The sequence below is a fragment of the Bactrocera latifrons genome, unplaced genomic scaffold (genome assembly GCF_001853355.1).
Source record: "Bactrocera latifrons isolate USDA-ARS-PBARC rearing strain unplaced genomic scaffold, ASM185335v1 scaffold_11, whole genome shotgun sequence".
Classification (NCBI taxonomy): domain Eukaryota; kingdom Metazoa; phylum Arthropoda; class Insecta; order Diptera; family Tephritidae; genus Bactrocera; species Bactrocera latifrons.
This window is the reverse complement of record NW_017534519.1, coordinates 2,675,838-2,697,916: the sequence shown is the minus strand read 5'-3', so window position 1 is coordinate 2,697,916 and position 22,079 is coordinate 2,675,838. Positions and strand designations below refer to the sequence as shown.

Here is a 22,079-nt window from a genome sequence, read left to right as displayed (position 1 = left end):
ATGCTAGATACAAAAAGAGACATTACAAGTCATTAATTTAACAACAGCAATGTCGATGGACCAAAAATCGCATTTGAGGCCGATCACATAACCTAAAAGTGCCATAAATGCTTAATGCTTGAAAGAAACTTGTTTGGAGAAAAATTAAAAATGAAAGAAATGCCGCATGTCCTTTTTGTATTTAGTTTGCCTCTTGGGTCTAAACAAATCTTTGTACACTGAACTTACATATTCGCACTGCACCATTATCAAATTGTTTGAAGCATTTTTCACGAGATTACGTTATCAATTCTGTATATTTCATAACTTGTCCATGTACATAAATATACCTAAGGACAGATATCAGTCCTACTATTATAAATCTTAGGCTTTTAGTTGAGTTTTCCTACTGCGAATGGCTTGAACGAGAAATAGGAGTAAAAAAATTGTAACTTAAACTACTTTTTTATAGCTCCGCAAAACAAAAAAGAAGCACAACGTTATTGCGCATGTTCGATTCGTTACTTTCTAAAGTTTAGCTGTTTGAAAATTTACTTCTAGTCAACTTAAAATCTTTAATGAAATTCGTGAAGTCTTCTATAAACAAGAAATTAGTATAGGATGTTTCCGGAACCAATTTACTTCGAGCACCTTTTTAGCTAATGTTTAAAAAAAAAACTCTACGGAGCCCGGTTACTCCACAGAAAACACCAGTAATTTAACTCCAAGTGATATACGTCATTGTGTAGTTGCTTAACGTCACTTTAATATAAATATTAGGTTGTCAAAAAAAGTCTAGCGGTATTTTTGCGGTATTTTTATTGAATTTTCAGTTGTTCATAAAATTTGTCTTGAAGACTCATGCCCAGCTCTTGACCGATGCTACAGCTGCTACTATGTCGRTCTCTTTCGACCAATTCAGCGATTTTATCGCAATTTTCGACGACAGGCCTTCCGGAGCGTGGCGCATCTTCGACCACCTCTACACCAGAACGAAAACGTTGAAACCATGGTTGTGCGGTGGAAATGAAAACTGTATGGGGTCCATAAACTGCGCAAATTTTATTGGCGGCTTGAGATGCATTTTTGCCTTTATCGTAGTAGTACTGTAAAATATACCGTATTTTCCTTATTTATAGTGTTTGCGACGCTATAACTAACGAACGACTTAAAAGAAACGACAATCAACGTTAGCGCGTGAAATGAGCTTTCCAAAAAGGTATAGCTGACCCGATGCGACGAATAAAGCTGGAACTACGCGCTTTCAGCGCCAACTAGCGAAAATACCGCAAGACTTTTTGGGCAACCTAATATGTACATATATGAATGTTTTAGGAATATTTTTTATAAAGAATAGAAAGAATGGCGCTTACCTCACATAATCGATCTTAAAGTTAATTTCTTAATGATAGATATAAGTAAGGTGGAATAGCCGTACCGTTGGCAATACAAATTCCATCTCATGTTAGATAAACTTCTTTAAATGTGAATTACTGAGGTTAAGTTCGGTTAGGCTGATCAAAGGGCGCACAGGGACTGCTATATCTAGTACTTTGCGAAGCTATTGAATGAAGAAGAAGAATGCTTGAGTGCGAAATTAAAATGAATGAATTACTGATAGCAGTTGAGAAAACCATCATCTAAGGTTGTAAAGCGTAGTGCTTTGTTTAAATTTGTCTTCCTTGCTAACTCACATATACTTATTTACGAGTATGTATGTGTGTTGTGAAAACTCATAATAAATTTAATCCAATTTTATCACTCCAAATAAATCTTTCGTCGATATTCTCGATTTATTCACAAAACCATTGTTTCTATTCTTTTTCCCCATTTTCTCTTCTACTTGCTCATGCTGGTCTTCTACAAACTCATCCGTTGCATAATTCCTTTTCATTCTCATCTTTGTGTCTTTCTATTTCAATTTTCAAATTCAACCAAAATAAAAAATATTTGCAATTGTTTGTTGTGTGCTACTTGCTTCTTCCTCTTCCTCTTTTTTATTAACTTTTCTTTCTCTCTTTAACGCCTTCCGCATACTTATACGCCCAGGCGACGGAAATACACCACTGGTGCCATCATTAATACAACTCATTGGTTTAGCAATTGGCGTGGCGCGATTCTTACAATTTTAAATGCCCACTTTTAAGTGTCACATCAAAAACTTTAAAGAAATAAAATAAAATCTAAAGTATACGATTACTTGCATTGTTCTTAACAACAAAAAATAAATAAAGTATAAATTGTCGATTCGCAAGTATTTTTTGAACTTGTTGAAATTGCTAAATCAACTCAAGCGAAACATGATCCTTTAAAAACTACACTTACGGTTGATAAGGCGCGCCCAAAGCCACTTTAAGTTTACCGTTTGAAATTGTTGCAATTACAAAAATCTAAACTAAAACATTTTTCGCATACAAATAAGTCATCTTTGATTCAGAAACACGTGAGTCTTTTCAAATACTAACAACTATACAACAAATCTTTACTCTTAACTCTTTTTGCTACATAGTTTTATAACATGCTTACACACTAATTTCTGTAACGAATACTATGAATATTATTCATATACATACACTCTATGTACATACAAACATGTTGACATAAACTCGTTAGTACTCGCTAGTAAATGGCACTCTGTAGACCACCCCATACAACCCATACCACGCATACAGCCCTCACTCATCGTAAACTCGTGCATCCACACAAACATTGAAGAATCTTTAAAATCATACTCGCTCCTCTCACATTATGCAACGCTTAGTAATTGTGCGTAATATGGCGCCATAAAAGCTTAAATAAAACAAACTTAGAATTGCATAAACAATTAGGACTCGTTTTCTCAATGTCTGGTTAGCAGCCATCTATCAGTTAAGTTTTAGTAAAAAAAGCTTCTTTACCGAAAGAAGAAGTCTTGGTTGAGTTTACCAGAACTTAACTGACGAATTGTGACATTGTGAAAACGGCCCTAATTGTTTTAGAATAGTAATACCATACTGTTTAAGTTGCCTTACTAATTGTTGTTTTCTCTGTTGAAGTAATTTTCGAACATTCCCGTAAAACATGCTTCAAATGGCCGACAATTTTTTACGTACTCGAAATTTATTCAAGAAAACTTTGTTTTTATTTTAACTCGTAGGTTTATAGGCGACTTTCTATGACTTCAGCACCGTTTATGTTAATTTTATTTTAAATATTTTTTGGTGGATAAATAATATGATAATAGGGTTATAGGGTATACGTTTTAAGAAGGAAGTAATACTTAAATAAAAGAAAAACTTTATTCCAATGGTCTTTTGGTGTTTATTTATACATTATTTAATTAAAAGTTCCTAAAAATACATAAGCWGCATATTAATTCTTATTTTATTGGCTATGAATACCAAAAAATTCATTTTCTGTTGATATGTACTTAGTCACACCATTTAAATTAATTGAATCAATACTTCAGTTACCATCTTATCAAATCAAACCCAGACTGACAAAAAAACCAAAGTAGGTTCCTTTTGGGGAATGCACACATGCCAACGATTAGGTTAGTTTAAACTGGTAAACAGTTTAGACCAGTTTAGATGGAGTTCAGTTCCTAGGTCCTTTAAGATTCCTGCGCTTATCGTCAATTTTAATAGACTCTGCGTCCTCACTATTGTTATCGTGGGGACCCAGGCTTACAGCGTAGTCGTGTCAATGCGGGGCAAATGCACAAGAGATGCTCTTCTCAATCTGTCAGCCCCATTTTGCGGGCGTGTGCCGTCACCAGACAGTGGCCAATTAGTATACCGATCATTTTCATACAGTCTCTTCTATCGACCCCGATTGCGATGCCCAGTTCTGGACTGCACTGAGAGTAGTAGTCATATTACTGCTAATGGCCTGTAGACACCTACCCGATATTAAGATTGCAATGTCGTCGGCTATGCCACTATACTCACGGAGAGGACCTCTACAGGCTTCCGTAGTCATTTTAGCGTCGTTCCATTCTGCTCTTGTCTGTCAAGGGATCAAAATGCTTCTGATCCAGCGGAATCAACACCTATTGACTGAATACTATCAGAATAGACTCCGGAGGGACGTTATTGAATACTCCGGAAATGTCCTGGTATGCTCCAAGAGCATAATCCTTATGTTCAAGAGCCCTTTCAATATTAAATACCAGTGTATGGAGTGCAGTCTCTACTGATCTTTATGCATGCTGCGTGGACAAACTTCAAGAGGCGCGGTGGCCATAATGTGCTCATCCAAGATCTTCTCTTACATTTTTAGCAGGAAGGATTAATTGAAGTAAATGAAAATCTTCCATTCGGGAAGTTTTCGATAACTTCAACTTTCTGCTACTCAAATAGTTGCGATCGTCATAAAGTAAATCTCCTGAACACATCTTTAACAAAACTGCAAGCTAACTTATTGTTAAGGTTTTTCCAATGAAAAATACGACAGACAAAATTTGCGTAGAAAATTTATAAATTTCGATACAATTTTATAAGATGGTATTTTTGCCTTTATTTAACAAAAAAAAAATATTTATAAATTTAATAAAATAACTTGGTAACATAGATGATCTGAAACCAAAATGGAATGATAAAGGTAGCGAATCTTTTAGATAATAAATGTGTATGTGTTTTTCACTTTATTATTCTATGTTTTTGCACACGTTTGTAATCGCCATTTCAAAACACTTTCGACACAAAAACTCGCATGCATTCGGTTATAGTCGTCCCTTCAGTTTCAAGTAAGAGAAGAAGTATGTATGTATATATGCTCGAGCCACAAATAATTGCACAGCACGCACATACCTCATCAAAAATTTTAATTACTCTTTTGCCAACGTATTCTTTACATAATGATTCCATCTATTCGTTAAACATTTTCGAAAAAATTTCATTCATGACATTTTCCATCTGCCATTTTTATCGGTAAAACATTAAAACTCTATCTAAATACAATACTAATCAACAAATTTAATTTTAGAACTTATTAAAGCAAAATAAATGAAAGTACATGCACATCTAAGTATGTATGTAATTATCACTATATATTTAAACACAAATAGCCCTAAATATGAGTTATACATGAATACAAATATATATTGTTATTATTAAGAAATATTTCATAGCAATTTATGGCAGTTCACTAATAAGTTAAAATCTTCTTGCTTTGTCTTTTCTGTAAACAAAAATCACGTGCAACGAAATCTTTAACGAAACCGTTTTTTATTTACGTCGTCGTTTTGGTGTGTTTCTGCGTGATATCCGCGCCGAAAAGGTACCACACAAGCGCCCGAGGAGGATCACGGCGTTCTAATTATAATAACACTAATCGTCGTCTCGTTCCTAATCTGTCTCCTATGCACACTCTGTCACTCCAAAAGAAAACGTAGAGCGCATGTGCGCCAACTGGGCCTGCATCGCAATGCGCATTACGATTCACAAACCAGTGCAACTGGTAAGTTCGGCGCATGCTCGTGTTGCAATATCGTTTTTCTAGAATTCCTTCTTAATTTGAAATCGTTAATTTTGTTATTTTTGTATTTTCAGTTTTTAAAAAACTTTAGTCAATCTGAACATCCTTATTTACACTTTTTCTTGGGTATGAATTTTGTTACATTAACAGGTAATGTTCAAAACTTGAAATATCTGTTGAGATTTCATCCATCCAGCTATGAGTATTTGAAATTTTGAAGAAGAAAAACTAAAATAATTTGACGGATGGTTAAAATAAGGTATATTAAATTTTCCACAGTGCTTGTAACACCCCGAAGAAATCTTCCGAGRTCACATAACTCGATTTGGCCTTGTCACTCTGATTATCTTTCCGCTGTTTTTAATTATTAATTCTCCTACGACATGTGAAATTCAAAACATGTATTTATAAACCATAATTTAAAATTTGGGAACTTACTATCAATATATAAATAAATAGATAAATAAAAGTACTAGAAGTTAAAAATTTTGTATGATGTGTACCCATCAAGTTTGTGTCTAAAGTCTTTTGATTGTGCCAATAAAATAACGCTTCACCCACACGGTATCTTTATCAACAACAAAGGAGTCATCGATGATTTTTTTTTTTTTCTTCGTCATTTAAAATCTATTTACTTCATTTTCTGCTAACACTCTCTTTTCCCTTATTTTATTAAACATATTAATTGTTATAATTAATAATCTGTTTCACACAATCTCGTCAGGTTTGAGTTCCAGTCGACGGCATTTGCAAGGCGGTGCGAGCATATCGGGTAGTCTGCATGGCATCAATAGCGGTTCATTGATGATACCACCAGCGCCCCTGCCACCCACAAGCGTACCACCACCGCCGCACATCTGCATTGCAGGCGTCGACGGCCTCAGCGCGGGCATACTAATAAACGATGACGACGGCCTGGACGATGACGACGAAATCGATCTGGACAATGTGCAGCACGAGATATTCATTAACGATGTACGATTCGACGATGAGGAGAACCACTTGGAGCAAATGCATCATTTGGAAAACGTTTAACAATTGGTGAAGGTTTTGGGCGGCAGTAGAGGCGTTATCCCATTGTTGCAACAATATGCGGCATTTTATAGAAATTTACAAGCATAGGAACAGATTTAATTTACAATAATAAGCATTAATGAATAATAGCGAAAACATTAGTATTAATAGCTGTACGAGTACATCATTAAGTCAGGTTTTTAATAACAAAATAAATCAATAAAATCTAATTCCCACGAATTAATATGAAATTTGAAGAAAATAACAACAAAACGTTGCATGAAATAACATGAAAGAAACAAAATGCAGCAAATTCAAAAACGCCAATGGTTCGGAGAAGTCAATGTTAGTGAGCACTGAAGGGAACTGTCAGAAAACATGAAAGGGATGAAAGAGTGAGTAAGAACAAATATTCTCTTCAAATATTAAGGGAATGTAAGACGCGAAAAATTATTGGGGTTTGATTGGGTTTAACGGTATTTTACTGACTTTTTTATTCTTAAGAAAAACTCGTATAAAAATAATATATACATATTTGTGTCCGCGCGACATTTGGAAGATCACCTAAAACAACTTGTTGTAAAATAATTTCCATAAATTTAATATTTAATAGTTAACAGTACTGCGAAGGGTAGGAAGCGAGATAGCATTTTGACAAAGCTTTTTATTGTGAAACAAAGTAAAAAGTAATGAACTTAAGGCGAAATTGAAGCGAGTGGAAAATCTAAAATGAAATAAATTTATAATTAATAGTAAAAAACAACAAAAACAAAAAGAACAAAAAGACCAAATCATAAAAAGGCTCATTAGAGATAATTAAAGAATAAGTTATATATATGAAACAGCATAAAATAGTAAACGAAAATAAAACGGTAAATCTCATTCAAAGTGAATTCATGGCGAAAAACAAAATATTGTTGATTTTTATATTTGATACGATTTAGAAGCATTATACATTTATTATTCGTAAGACCACAGCCACATTGACCAGTAAACAAAAACAACAGAAAGTTGAGACAAAAAACAGCACACAATTGACTCAAAACAAATCACGCATTCTATCTCTTTTCTACACTCGTTCTGTATCTTTTTCAACACTCAGCAAATCAATCATCCCCCCATCCTCGAGCCGCTCGAGACACTTGCACGCAAACACGAAGAACGCGTACGCGCAGAATGAAGCAGCATGCCACATCAATAATAATGATTCTAAAATGAGCTCAATACGTTAGTAAATATACAATAAAAACAATACGTACGAGTGTTATTGCGAGTAAATAAACAAAATAAATAAATAGCATACATATTTAAGTACATACATACATACAAATTTGATAGTAAAATGCCATAAAAACAAACGAAAGAAGCGTAACAAACGTCAAACACTCATACATAATACCTTTTTGATGGCAATATTGCGTATTTATTACGATAAAAAACTACGAATGTGACAACAAACCGACGACCAACAGACGAGTTGCTGCTCAGCCGTCGTGCGACTACACTGAATAATAATAATAATCAATTAGTGACTATCAAAACTGCATCTTCCAAAATAAGTAATTAAATAACAAATAAACAAAATACAAAGGCACTTAAATATAAAAATATATATTATATAATGAGATCTTTACCTTGGACACTGGCATTAGGTAAAACAAAGATAAAAATTTATTAAACGAAAGCAAAATAGTGAAAATGCGTATAAAAAGGGATTGTAGCAAATTTGATATTGAGATTGAGTAACGGAGATGAGAAATAACGGGTATACATATAAAAAGGGTTAAAGATAAGGTTATCTTAAAATAGAGAATATTTTTATATCATTTTTTTATATTAATTATTTAAATCATTATTTCTTATTTACATGTGTTAAGGGTATAAAAAAACGACGGGTTTTATAACAGGCTTTTGTTTTAACTTATATTTCATGCTAATGAAGTTCCACAGTTGGACATTCGGTAAACAGAAAACATTGAAAAATAAATAAAATTCAATTCGCAATATTTTTCACTGCTTAATTACAAAAAAATTACAATTATAAAAAAAAAACATTTTGCTCAATTGCGGGAAAATATATTTKTATCTTTGTTTTCATTGATTTTTAATGATTGTGTACTCGTTTTCATGCGTATGTACTCGCATACGCGAACTGCAGGCACAGCGCGCAGTGAAAAAAGATGTAAAATAACGTGTTGAAAGGCAAAAAATGAAGAAGCAACTAAAAAAATATCAGTTTCGTCTAGAATTAAGATTAATGAATGCAACTAAAGTTAAACACTAATTTAAATGTTGGTAGTAAATTAAAAAAAAAAAAAAATTAAATAAACTAGAAGTAAAAACATGATTAAACGAAGCAAAGAGTTGAAAATAAATTAAATGAATTGTAGTTATAATTATTAAAAATGCACGGAGGCAATGTTAAAGAAAAATGCTTAATTAGACACAAATGTATTTATTAAATGAAAACTAAACGATATAATATAAAATGAGATCATTAGCGGTATGGAGAAATAATTTTTAAATGAATTTGAACCAAACTACTTACACACACACACACAGAGATAAGTGAAAATACCGAATTAATATACATGCATATTTAAACGCAAGTTAACGATTGGAGCACATTCATTTGAAGGAAGTGCTTATAAAAATTTTTGCTTTCTTCATTGACTATAATTAAAAAAATCTTATTTTGAATAAATCTTATCTTGATTTTTAATAAAAACAATTATTTTTATTTTTTACGTCAAAATCGTCAATCATCACTTCTTTTCCAACTGAAGTGCACATATAATTTAATAAACACAATTACTTCCACACATACATGCATACTTACACACACACAACTACATAACTGCATGAAACATTGAAAACTAAAAAATGTTATTGAAAAAAGTATTTATTAAAAAAATAGATAAAAGTATTGGTTTCATAGCGCACGTACGTTTTACAACAACAAAAAAAATCAATAAATAAGTGATGTTAAAAATGTTTGCGAAATTAACGAAGAAAATTAATGCTAAATAGGGTTAAAGTATTGAAATTAAAAACGTCAAAATTTAATTAAGAAAGCAAATCAAATTAATTAAATGTAATAAAATAAGTATTTGCGTACATATATTATGTAACACTGCGAATTGCATAAAAAACACACGCCCTTGTTGGAAAAAGCTGACGAAACAACATAAATAAAGCATAATTGGTTTTGGCCCAAGGATTTTTTTTATTTTTTTTTATTTGCTTTTTGAAAATTCAATTTTTTTAATGTAACTGTTAATTTCTCTGCTCAAAAACAGAAGAATAACTTGATTAGCACAAATCTGAAAGCCAACACTAACACCACTATGCAGAAACGTTGTGAAATATAACCTAAAAATGCAAGCTAAAATCAGCGGATTATCTAAACAAGGGTATTTAAAAACAAGCATTAAAATGATCGAGAATCAAAAATATTAACTAAAAGGTTATTAAAATTAAAAATAAAACTGTTTATCAAATAGAAATGAGGAAGCGCATTAAAACATATGTAGCTTCGAAAGTAGCAAAATGAAATGTCAGAGTAGGGGAGGGAATCACAATCCCCAAAGTAAACAATTGAATGTTAACATTAAATATAAAAACGATACATAAAATATGGCAACAAACATGGATGCAAGCATAACATAACACAACACAAGCATATTGTAATGTAAAATTATAAAAGTAAAATATGCGATAGGTTAAAAGATAAAGAGCAGACAGACAAACAGAAATATGTTGTTGAAAAAAGAAAACGAGCTCAACATTTTAATGCATTGTAATGAAATATTGAAACACAGCAAAAACTGTTTSAAATACACACATACATACATACATATTAAACTCAAACAAAAGAAAAAAACAACACAAATAAGAAAACAAAAACAAAAACGTAAACAAATATTGATTAGATTGTGTAAGAGAACGCGTAATTTTTAGTGTGTTTAATTCAAAGCAAATACAAAACAACAAAAAAAACTCAATAAATGCCCAGAGGGTTAATAAAAACAAAACCACAAAAAAACACATTYCCAACACCGTTGGCTGGGAACTGAAGCATCAAAGTAAATAACAAAGATGAAAGAAACCCTTTTGTGTCTTGTTAATTATTATTGCATTTCTCTGTATGTGTAGAGAGAGCGTTCGCGATTATTACGTTACTTCTTACGTTATTTGCATCAATTATACAATTAGTTAAGTGTTCTGTATACAAACAACGACAACAACAATAATGAAAATACACTAAATGAAACATGCCTGCWWACACCCACACACACACTAATACACAAAATATATAAATACAAAATAAAAGTAAAATACTTTAGTTAGATACTGAAAATGCAGAAAGTACTCGTTATCAATTCCAAAATATAAGAAAAATAGTAATTTGCCAAGTGCAATGCAAGCTGTAGACATCGTGTATATTGGGTTTTAAGCAGCTATAATGATAGTCACAAGTAAATTTAACAGTAACAATATAAACACATACTTACATGCCCACAAACAAGCATTTGCCTTAGTTATTTAAATGAATTATACAGATTAAACGATAATTATATCGATGATGGTCGAGCCCATATTTTATACGTGAACGTTCACGCACGCATTCAAACAGCAATAAACAAATGTATACAACGCTATTATTATTATTATTATTATTATTATTATTATTATTATTATTATTATTATTATATTATTACTATTATTATGATTATAATTATTACTATTATCATATACTATATATACATGCAATGTTTGTCTACGCAAATATATAATATGTAATAACCAACTGGAGGATGCGTTATATTTGGTTAGTTTATGGTATGCATCGTTCACATATTTTTRTAACCCATTGTATTTTGTTAGTAAGAGTATTTACATACATACATATGTACATATGTATATGCACAACCATTCGTTTCARCAGCCAATGGCTCAATGTTGTCAACTAAGCATTCATGTTATGTATTAGCAGCTATGTCAATCTAATTTAAGTCTTATTGTAATCGGTTGAAATAAAATTTTATTGAAATACAAATACGCTGCTCTATTTGTGTATATTTTATACATACATATATTTTGTATATACAAAAATAGATCGCAAAACATGTTGCTAAGCGCATAACTCAACAACGCCTRGACCAATTTGGCCAATTCTTTTTTCTACATAAATGTTCGCTGAGGTTCAAAGATGGTTTTTATGGCAAGAAAAATTCGAATAATTGCCGTAAAACCCCTAAACACAGCCCTTTTCTTTTTCTCATACAAACGAATAAATATTTGTTCGTTAGTAACGCTARTGCAACGGCTGAACCCATCTTGATGAAATTTTCAGGGGTTGTTCGCTGTGGGAAAGGTTCAGAAATTAAGAAAAATGTTATGCTTTTTGTGAGGAAAAGTCGGAAAATTCGGCAATTCCAAAAAGTAACTTTTTTCATACCAAAAAATTTTTTTTAAATTTTTTTGCTTTGTTTTTCAATTATTTGAATCGCTCAAATTTGTCGAATGCTTTCTTTATTCCGGCTGCTCAAAAACAAAAAAATATATTCAGTGAAAACGTTATGTGTGTTTCACACAAAGTGAYCAATCAAAGACTGAAATTCGTTACGATACCACGAAAAGGTCGCGCTAATATCGCCTGGCGTTCTTTTTGGCGTCAACATACATTGGCAGCCCAAGGCACATGACCGAGTACTCCCAGGATACGATGAAATACGTGCATAATTATGGATCGCGGTCAATCAGCCGATGATCGTCACGATGTCACAGTAAGATATTCGAACAATAACTACGATATTTGATGAACTTTATCTTGAAGCAACGTGTGTATATACTTATGTATGTATGGTGCTGTTAAATGCGAGATGAACTCTGTTGAGTGGCAAAAAAGAGGTTTGCCGCACGCACACATTCTTCTTTGCATGGTGAATGGTGGTTAATTGATGAAATCATCTCTGCGAATGCAGAAAAAGATCCATTATTATACGAAGTGCTGAAAACCAATATGATTTCATGGGCCTCTAAAACATTACAATCCCACTTCGGTTTGTAGGTCTGAAAATAAATTCACGAAATACTATCCACGCTTTTCTTTCAGAAAYACAAAAATAGAAATGGTGGACATCCACTCTATCGGCATCGCTCACCAGACGACAATGGCAGAGCTTTCAACATTAAATATAGAAAAGTGAATATCGAAGTTGACAATACATGGATCGTACTTTATTCACCATCAATATCTAATTCACATTCAAAACTCATTCTAATGTTGCAATACACAATATGTAAGTACGTCACCAAAGGAAGCAACATAGCGGTTATTGGTCTTGAACGATACGGTCGATGATGTGCGTCTCGCAGTTAATTTGGAGAATGGCCAAAGAGTGTGTTTCAACTCAGAGAATACAGTATAGCCAGCGCAAACACCGCCAAGAACAAAATTAACATTGACGAGTTTTTTCTCAACTTGCGTCAGTGATCCGTGATATCCAAAAATAATGATGTTAGTTACTTAGAMAGAAGTATTCAAAGTCAAATTCCGGGAGGTTTGCGCTCATACAAATCGCTCGACAATGAATACGAAGCCGTGAATTATCTAATAAAATTTCCAAATTCTTTGGAGTTGAATCTGTCATTATTATGTTTCTCAATCTTAATGCACTGAAATTGTGTAAGAACCCGATTGATTGTGACGCWGCTATAGAATGCTTAATTCTACGAATTCCTTTAAATTTCAGTTCAAACCTATTCAGTCACAGTTGACAATCAACAGGACGCAAGGATAGTCGCTAGAAGTGCGTGACATAAATCTGGAAATTCCATATTTTTCACACGACCAGTAATACATGGCGCGTTCCCAAGTTGGAAAACCTCTCGCACCGAAACAAACTGCGCTACATTGAAAAAAAAATGTGGAAAAACGCAAATAATTTTTAACACAATATAAATTATTTTTCTTTCCATTTTAAAACACATAATTTCACGTAAGACACATGACGCCTGCGGGGTGCGTGACATAAATCTGGAAATTCCATATTTTCCATCACTGTATAATGCAAATCCCACTATAAATGTTCCATAGGTATGGTTTCTCAGATGGTAATAAGCAAATACAACAGAATTTCATATGTAACAGCTGATTACTACAAAKTTATCTGGGAAACAATTTTAGTTGCATGTTTACAAGTATGAACTTTTATTACTGTCTAGCAGTCATACAGTTTTAGTATATTAATTAGATAATCAAGTATGGAGTGTATATAAGTATGGATATTAATGTGTTTGTATCGTAATTCCATTTTAGGAAGTTTAATTTAGTAGAAATGGTTGAATAATTTAGCAGCTTTTAGTAAAATCTCTTCTTAATCACTTCACCTCATCAGACGCCGAACGAAACTTGCCCAGCAACTTGTCAATGGCCGTCATATCTCCCTTGACCAGCGCTTTATTCTAAAATCTGCGATATTAAAACCAATAGAAACAGAATTTTTTTTAAGTATTATTCTTACATCGGACACGAGTTTGTCGAATGTTGTCTCCTTTGTTCCCACTAAATAAAAGTCATCATCGGATATGGTGATTTCCGCATCCGCCGCGYCTGTTATGCCATCATAGATGTTTAAATCTTTAAAATCAAAGACTATAACAACATCAATTAATACTTGCCACAATTGTAGTCAGCGCACAAGTAATTGTGTGTCTACACTCACCCACACTTTTAATTAGCTTGCCATCGGCGTCGGTGAAATTGAACTGGAATACACTTAAGACGGTTCGACGATCAGGACTAGAATCCTTCAATTTGTTTCTTATCTTGTCGATAATACACTCGCTCTTCATCGTTTCACCAATTGAAATCCGACGTCTACGCCGTAATATTCACAAGTCACAACTGAGGCAGATTTAGCTCAATTTTGGATCAACGATTAGAAGCTTTAGCTGATGAAGCACGTCTTCAACGCTATACATATTTACGTGTTTCAATTGATACAGTAAATGACCGACATAAAGAGGAATTTGCATAAGGCTTAATTGAAATCAATTTACCTAATCATAGCGAGACCAATTATTATTGCTTTGTTGATGTGRTCGACCAGGTTACAGTAATTTTAACCCAATACACATAAGTTTATTTGATTACTGGTTTATTCATTTCATAGCAATTATATGAATATCTTAGAATTACAACTACATCTATGCTTATGGCTTCCATAGTTTAAGTAGACCGTCTTCACTGTAAGTGGCTAACAAATTTTGGTGTGGRTGATGAGCAAGACCAATGACGTCTTTTTCGTGAACCTGTTCAACATTTATCAATTAGTCACATTTACATTTGAGTAGGTGCAATCTAAATAAGTACTCACGTTCAATGTACGCTCTAGCTTGCCAGATGTAACCGAGAAGCAGTAAAGCACCTGATCTTCACCAGCGCAATAAATAAATTCGCCACGCGGTGAAATAGTAGCTGAAATGAAGGCACCGCCTTCGCGTTTACCCGATGAAAATGAACGAACAATTTGTCCCTGCATGTTCATAATAACCACAGTGTTTGATCGATTGCAAACGATGAAATGTTCTGGATTCTTAGGTAATATTAGTACGGTGTTTACAGCCAGCTCATTGCCCAACGGTTTATAGGTAGACACACATTCGGTGGTTTTTAATGACCAAATCTTCACTGTACCATCCGAAGAAGCACTGAGTATGTTATGTCCATCTGGGGTGAAAGTTGCCTCATTTACAAATGACGTGTGACCTGCGTATAATAATGTATAAGTAAAGTAAAGTAAATCTAGTAATCACTCAAAACCAACACACCTTTGAACTCTTTAAGCATTTTGCCAGATTTTAAGCCGTGCAAACGTATACTGTAATCAAAGGAAGCACTCAACACTTGACTGTTGTCACGTGAAAATTGTAAACAAGTGATGCCCTTCGTGTGTGCCTTTTCGAATTTTCGCAAACATTGTCCAGTTATAATACGCCACACTTTGATTTGTCCATCTTGCGCACCAGAAGCAACCATTTCAGAGTCCCTTGAAAATGATAACGCCAATACCGCTTGTTCCATCATCATGAACTGATCCTGTGCTTGGTATTTGAGATCTTTACGTATTTTGCCAGTCGTGAAATTCCAAACCTCCAAGAAGCCATCAACGCTTCCCGTGATTAGATATTGTCCATCAGGTGAAAACTGCGCACATTCAACATGTGACTTTTGGCCAAATTTAATTTGRCGAAACATTTGTGTAGGAAACATTTCCTCTTCCTGATCTTTCATTGCAGCTTTACCGCGGAATAAATCRATTGTTGTTCCCGGCGGAAGTAGTCCTTGGTGTTGTTGCCATTTTAAGGCCTGGCCTAGGAGCGCTAATAAACGGGATGATGGTACTACATGTACTTCCCCGCTGAGCTCCTGCGCTATTACGGCTCGTCTTTTTTCTTTACTACTTCCTTCGGGATAAGCTTCTCTCGGATCGAAATATGCTCGTTGCAACATATTTTCTGCAAATTAAGTTAAAAATATATGGTTAATAATATATATAAARACATATAACTACCGTTCCATAAATACCTAAGTGTATATATCTCTCTGGTTCATGTTGTTTCAGCATAATCATAGGGTCTGTCTGTCGAAGCAACGAGCGCGCTGCACCTAATTCTCGCAACTCTATTAATTCAAGAACAATTTGTTCATAAAGATTTAGGAGTTTCTTGTCAGGTAGTTTTAGTGACTGTGTCACTTTCAGCACGGTGTCCCAGTGACCATTTACGATATCTTGCACAAAGCCATCTACACTGTCCACCGTATTCAATGAAACACTAGTCTCTTCTTGAAGGGTTTGTAGAGTTTTATACAAATTGGATTCCTTCAAATACTGCTGTATTAGACGAATAACACTGAAATAAAAATTTATTTTACAACATATGTATACATACGTCGATACAAAACAGGCGGAACGATTTGCCATCATYCACACTTACTCAGCAGATTCAATTTCAATGGACATGGTCTTTGTTTAGTATTATTTTATCCCCTTTTGTTTACTGAAAACTTTGTATTTCAATTAATTTTTTTTATTAAATGTTCCCTTAAGCTAAATAGATGCAGTGCATGTCACAGAGAACGTTATAATATTATACGTTCTCTGCATGCCGCAACAAAATGTCAACATAATTCGACCAGAACTGAAAGATGCCAGATGTCACAAAAAATTATAGTAACATTAGAATCGCATTGCCAACTATTGCAATTACGCAAAGAAAGTAAAAATATTTGYGGCTAAAAGTGCCCATACACGGCTCACAAGTGCGTTCGATCGGTATGTGTGCGCATGTGGTTAAYATGTTCGCGAAAATGTTTGAATTTTTACGATCGGTGTGTCGTGTCCACAAAATCTCATTTCTCTCGTGTYGGCGAACAGTGAAGATCGTGGACAAACATTGAARGTGTTAAGGGGGGAGCCTGCTTTAGAGGCTTCAAAAAGTAGATWTTTTTTGAGGATTTTTTGGGAGGGAAAGAATAATTGATTCAAGTGAAATTTCTAGGCTTTATAGCTATATATTTGAACATCTTTCTCGAATTTTTAGGATATGAAATCTTTGAWATTCTGCCTTTGGGAAGCAATTGCCCGATGCATCTCGCATGTGCGTCAGAAYTTATTAATCTTATAAAAAATTAAATAGCAGTTTGGCAAACGAAAAGTRATAAATATAAAAATAAAATTGAGAAAAATAAAAGTTGGAATAACTTATTAACGAAATACAAAGAAATAGATAAAAGTGCTACATTAGAAATAAAATCGAAGAAATGTTGCGCTTGCCTGTCGCACATGTTAACTGTGTGAAGAACGATCGCAAAATGGATTTGTGTTTCGTGTATGGGCGAAACGAATTCACACAGATCCAACGCACATGTGTGTCGTGTATGGRCCCTATAACACGACAAGATGAACGAGTTGCACCACTTCTGCTCGGAAGGAGACATTTTAACAGTGGTCCTTAAACAGAGGATGTTCTCTCYCTGAACATTTAATAAAAATTACATTCAGAACTATATATTRCTATTACAAACGTATGTTAGTTTTTTTGCTCATATATTTATGTATGCGTTTATATGCAAGCACATGTATTCGTAGTTTTGTGCATATTTCGTTTGAATACAAGTGCATACAGTCACCTGAAATGCAAAATAACGTAACAACATTTTCGGAAATTTACAGTGACATGATTGAAACACGAAATAAAATGGAATGAGTGAAAAAAATTTTATATTGGTTAAAATTGCTTTATATCTGAGCGCAGAACCTTAAAATGTTGTACATATGTAATATTATGTATGTAATTTGAAGTTGTGAATCGTAATCAATAAGACACTCAATTTCGAATTTGATGATACGTTATTTTGCATTTCAGGTGGCGATATGTAGTAAAATGCTTGTCATTACGTCTAAACAGTAATTTAATAGTCTAAATCTCTTAAAATTTATTTATAGTTCTKAATTATGGAAAAATTATAACACACTACTGCTTAAAGGAAATGTGAAAGGTCTGCTTTTCAATAAGTCAACATTCTTCTTGTAATAATAAAATAAAGTGGTTAGCTGTTTTAAGCAAGATAATTTATAAAAATATTTCTATCARATATTTTCTACATATGTTTATATGAACAATTCTTCATTTCACACCGCAAACTTTCATTATGAACCAAACAAACAGACAAAAGTACGAAGGCACAGAAGAAGTGGATATGTGTTATAYAATTCGTTTAAAAGACTAAAAAGTTGACAATACACCAATTTTCATAATCATTCAAATTTAAGCTTTTGCAGCACGATCTTTCTTWCAATTATGAAAATATGTCCCAAAATATTATTACTTCCTGTCTTTATTAAAAATATAAAATTCTTGAATACACAAAGTAGTCAGTGGACAGATGTTGCATTACTTCAATGTAAATATTTACTTAGTAGAGAATTTTTTTATCAATAAATTGTAAGTCCATTCAGGTGATACTTGTTACAAACATTAAAAGTACAGTAATCGTTCAAAAGAGACAGTTATACTTCGCCTTCATTCACTACTGGGAAAATATGCATACAGTTTTCTATGTAAGTACTACGTGCCTCAATTTGGCGCTTTTAATACTATCTAGTATTTGGAGAATTTAAATTGCAGATGTTTGTSACGCATGTGAAGTAATATTTCGAAAGAGATTTTAGTAAAATATATTCTGTGCTGGGWATATGATGTCCAGTCTGCGATTTGCTCTGTAACAGTAAAGTGGTCACAGAAAAGCTGAAATAATCCAAATAAATATATTTAGACATATGTATATGTATGTAAAAAGCAACAAAGAAAAAATGTCAATGAATCAGTGTACTAGCGTGTTATCAGCGTTTTATATTTTATATTTATTACCTGCGACAATAGCGTTTCAAGTCCAAGTGAGTATGACAATGTAGCGTATTATGAAAGAACTCAGGCGAGATGGCGCGCTTTGCTATGCAGAAACATATAAACTTGTGCTCACAWAATTAAGCCACTGCATAGCAAAACTACGTTTCTGAAAATAAATTCACCGAATTAGCTTTTMATTTGTATAACGGTATGCAAAAAAGTTCCGTTATAGATTGGGAAGTTGCTAAGGTCATATTCAGAGAAATATGTAAGTATCGTGGTTGGCGATAAAATTAAAATAAAGTCGCAGTTGATCTAGTCGCGTGTGCTCATAATTACAATTAAGCGAGTGTTACAATAGCTTTGCAATCACGGTCTGTGTAAAAAAAAATTATTAAAAAAGTGAAACATTTATTGGTTCCATTTAATTTAAAAACGTTTTTTGAAAGTTTTCTAAACAATGGGTAAAAACAAGAGGACAGTTCCATGTGAAAGAAGAATCATATGGGAATGTTACCAAAAGTTCAGAAATATTGCGAAAGTAGTGGAATATTTACCTTTTTTAGGGGAAATGTTAAGAATGCTTTACAATATTTTAAAAAACATAAGWCTTTTGAAAATCTGCCCCGTAAAAAACCCAGAAACCCAGAATTTTTTGACCTCGAGAAAAATTAGAGCCCAAATTGAGCAAAATCATGGTGTGCGGGTATCAGACAATCCGCAGGAGATTACAGGAAAATTCCTTAGATGGGCGAATTGCATGAACCAAACCGATCGTTACAAAAAGGAGCATCAAACGAGGTCTAGCGTTTGCGAGAGAGCACCTGCAAAAGGACTCAAAATTCTGGGATCTGGTGGTATGGAATGATGAATCTAATTTAATGTCTTTGGGAATGACGGTAGACCCTATGTCAGGCGACCACCACTACAAGAACTGAACCCACGGTATAGTAAAAAAAACTGCCAAACATGGTGGATCATCAGTCATAGTATGGGAGTGTTTTACTTCATACGGAGTAGGACACTTGTACCAGTTGAGGGCAAAATGACWGGCAGTATKTACAGAGACATYTTAGCCGAACACCTARATRAAAATTACGCCGATAATTTACCACTAGCTTGGATATTTCAACAGAATATTCAAAGCACTGCTCCAGGGTCGTTAAGAACTGGTTTGCGATGAATCGTATCAAGTGTCTTGAGTGGCCAGCCCAAAGCCCGTATTTAAACCCTATAGAGAATCTATGTTGGATTATAAAAAGGGCAATTACGGCGAGAAAACCGTCAAATAAGGCTACATCGTAATGTAACACACTGGTCCGTACAATGAGCCAACGCTGCAGGGAAGAAATTTTGCAAAAGGGATGACCAACAAAATATTAGTCTAAATAAGGCAAGTTTTTTTGAACAAAACATCGAATTCTTTTATCTGACAGCTTATTTTTGCCGGTGTCTTAATTATATGAGCAAGAAAAATACATACCAACGAAGAAGAAAACAGATATTTGCTTTTACATTAAAATTTACCTATAAGTAAAATAAAGTCTAAGTAATTTCTTTTAATTTTGTGAAACTTTTTTTTTCGATTTATCAATAAAATTAAACTTTTATGAATTTCTACACCATAACGTTTATGTGCTTAATTGGGTGAGCACAAGTGTACATATGTACATACATACATATTTAAATACTTACATATGTAAATATTTATCAAATACGAGAGTTTGTAGGTATTGTTTTAGAAAGCAAATAAAAATGGGTGCTTCCTTAAATACTTAATCTATAAATAGGAATGTAGAAAAATACATTTTTTTATCTTACCTATGCTAATATGTATGTTTCACTTGCAGTCTTCGGCACAGCCAACGACAGATCAACGATTAAAGGTTGGTGTTTACTATGAGACGCTTTGTCCGGATAGCAGGACATTCATACGAAATTCACTTTACGACGCGATGATTATCAACGACTGGCTAAAATACACGGAGCTTCAACTAGTACCATATGGGAAAGTCACGGTATGACGATTATGCACATGCATGTGTTCGTATGTGTTTACATTAGTTGCTGCATTTATCTTTTGCTTTCAAGTAAAAGCTATTTGCTTGTGAAGCTATGCCGACTGCATCTGTTTTAAGCTACAATTTACGATTTTTTCAATTGTTTCAGGCTTGGACAGACCCAACTACCAATATAACAACACTTTATTGCCAACATGGACACAGTGAATGTGAATTAAATGCACTACATGCCTGCATTGTGGAGCACAATGATGTCAATGAGCAGATTAAATTGATAAGATGTCTATTGACGGGTCATGCAACAAGTCTGGATGAGGCAAGTATTTGCATGAGCCAAAATAAGAGTTTATATTCACTTATCGAGTAGTAGTATTATTTTGGCAGTGTTGGAAAAACTAGTTGAAAATTATTGTGTGTACATACATACATATGTATCTCATATATCTGAACATTTTGAGATACTTTTTAAAAATCACCCACGGTTATTGTTAAAGTGCTGTTAAAACCATTTCAGTTACTTCTASCTTTCACATACAAAATATGTATTATATTATATAAGCAATTTKAAAMTAMTTTTTTAAATATTTTATCTATGCCAGTGTGCTAAAAACTTGGTTATTGATGTGAGCGCGGTGAAGGAGTGTAAATCTACGCGTAGCACTCCAGATATCTTAAAAAAGTATGGGGAAATGACGGACGCGCTGGACTTATCTTTCGTGCCATCAGTAACATTCGATGATGTAAAATATTAAAAATAATACTTATTTATTTAAAAATTAATATAATTATAACTTTTATTTACAGAAATTTGACCGTTGGCGTCAACGTTACTTCATATACAATTTCCCGATAATATTTTGCCGCGAGTACAACAACAAATTTAATATTAGCTTACCGCAATGTTAATAAAAATAAATTTTATATTCGAATATGTATGAAAGAAAATAAAGAAATCTTAAATCGAATTGTATACAAGATATCTGACTAGAGTTAAAAGGTGCATAACTTTTGTAAATAGATTATTTCGTTACTTTTTTGGGAAATATTAAGATAAATCCTTCAGCGACGAATCGCTTGCTAAATTGATTCCTTTCTTGTAAAACTGTTTTTAAAACTTTTTGATTTGTCAAGCATGGCAAGGAAGTTTTCACAATTATTGACTTGGCGCCATTTTAATTCAATTGAAAA

General features: G+C 33.3%; 4 protein-coding genes across 13 annotated transcripts in view; 2 read left to right on the top strand and 2 right to left on the bottom strand.

Moving 5' to 3' along the window:
- The window catches only part of LOC108972858 (cubilin), a 104,736-nt gene extending 95,966 nt beyond the window's left edge, over positions 1–8,770 (top strand). For 3 of the 8 annotated variants that reach the window (XM_018939737.1, XM_018939716.1, XM_018939727.1), the window contains 2 exons: positions 5,239–5,418; positions 6,161–8,770. In XM_018939737.1, coding sequence (XP_018795282.1) covers positions 5,239–5,418; positions 6,161–6,471 — 491 coding nt within the window. In that variant the 3' untranslated portion in view covers positions 6,472–8,770. Of the gene's footprint in view, positions 1–2,028; positions 2,423–5,238; positions 5,419–5,510; positions 5,587–6,160 lie in introns of those variants that run through there. The other 5 variants (XR_001993668.1, XR_001993669.1, XR_001993670.1 and 2 more) reach the window with 5 other exon arrangements.
- Positions 8,771–13,636: 4,866 nt separating this feature from the next.
- LOC108972119 lies at positions 13,637–14,389 on the bottom strand. 3 transcript variants are annotated; one of them, XM_018938612.1, is made up of 3 exons: positions 14,181–14,389; positions 13,980–14,095; positions 13,637–13,920 (listed from the first exon to the last, which is right to left on the bottom strand). In XM_018938612.1, the coding sequence occupies exons 1-3, from the start codon at positions 14,308–14,310 to the stop codon at positions 13,837–13,839; spliced, it is 330 nt and encodes a 109-aa protein (XP_018794157.1). In that variant the 5' UTR covers positions 14,311–14,389; the 3' UTR covers positions 13,637–13,836. The 3 variants fall into 3 exon arrangements, with proteins under 3 accessions (XP_018794157.1, XP_018794165.1, XP_018794148.1); XM_018938620.1 differs by having other exon boundaries at positions 13,980–14,068; XM_018938603.1 differs by having other exon boundaries at positions 13,980–14,110; positions 14,181–14,388.
- Positions 14,390–14,594: 205 nt separating this feature from the next.
- Positions 14,595–16,616, bottom strand: LOC108972110 (WD40 repeat-containing protein SMU1). The gene is made up of 5 exons (XM_018938592.1): positions 16,456–16,616; positions 16,046–16,371; positions 15,289–15,975; positions 14,835–15,226; positions 14,595–14,769 (listed from the first exon to the last, which is right to left on the bottom strand). The coding sequence occupies exons 1-5, from the start codon at positions 16,479–16,481 to the stop codon at positions 14,671–14,673; spliced, it is 1,530 nt and encodes a 509-aa protein (XP_018794137.1). The 5' UTR covers positions 16,482–16,616; the 3' UTR covers positions 14,595–14,670.
- A 2,009-nt stretch (positions 16,617–18,625) lies between these two features.
- LOC108972314 (gamma-interferon-inducible lysosomal thiol reductase-like) lies at positions 18,626–21,826 on the top strand. The gene is made up of 5 exons (XM_018938848.1): positions 18,626–18,917; positions 20,721–20,888; positions 21,040–21,207; positions 21,491–21,631; positions 21,696–21,826. Exons 1-5 carry the CDS (start codon positions 18,801–18,803, stop codon positions 21,795–21,797), a joined length of 696 nt encoding a protein of 231 aa, XP_018794393.1. The 5' UTR covers positions 18,626–18,800; the 3' UTR covers positions 21,798–21,826.
- The last annotated feature ends 253 nt before the right edge of the window (positions 21,827–22,079 follow it).

Excerpts from the sequence above, each read along its gene's own strand:
- LOC108972314 (XM_018938848.1), top strand. The coding sequence starts at position 18,801 with ATGTATATGTATGTAAAAAGCAACAAAGAAAAAATGTCAATGAATCAG. Across the intron at positions 18,918-20,720 it reads CAATAGCGTTTCAAGTCCAA|TCTTCGGCACAGCCAACGAC; the intron begins GTGAGTATGACA and ends TTTCACTTGCAG. Across the intron at positions 21,632-21,695 it reads CATCAGTAACATTCGATGAT|AAATTTGACCGTTGGCGTCA; the intron begins GTAAAATATTAA and ends TTTTATTTACAG.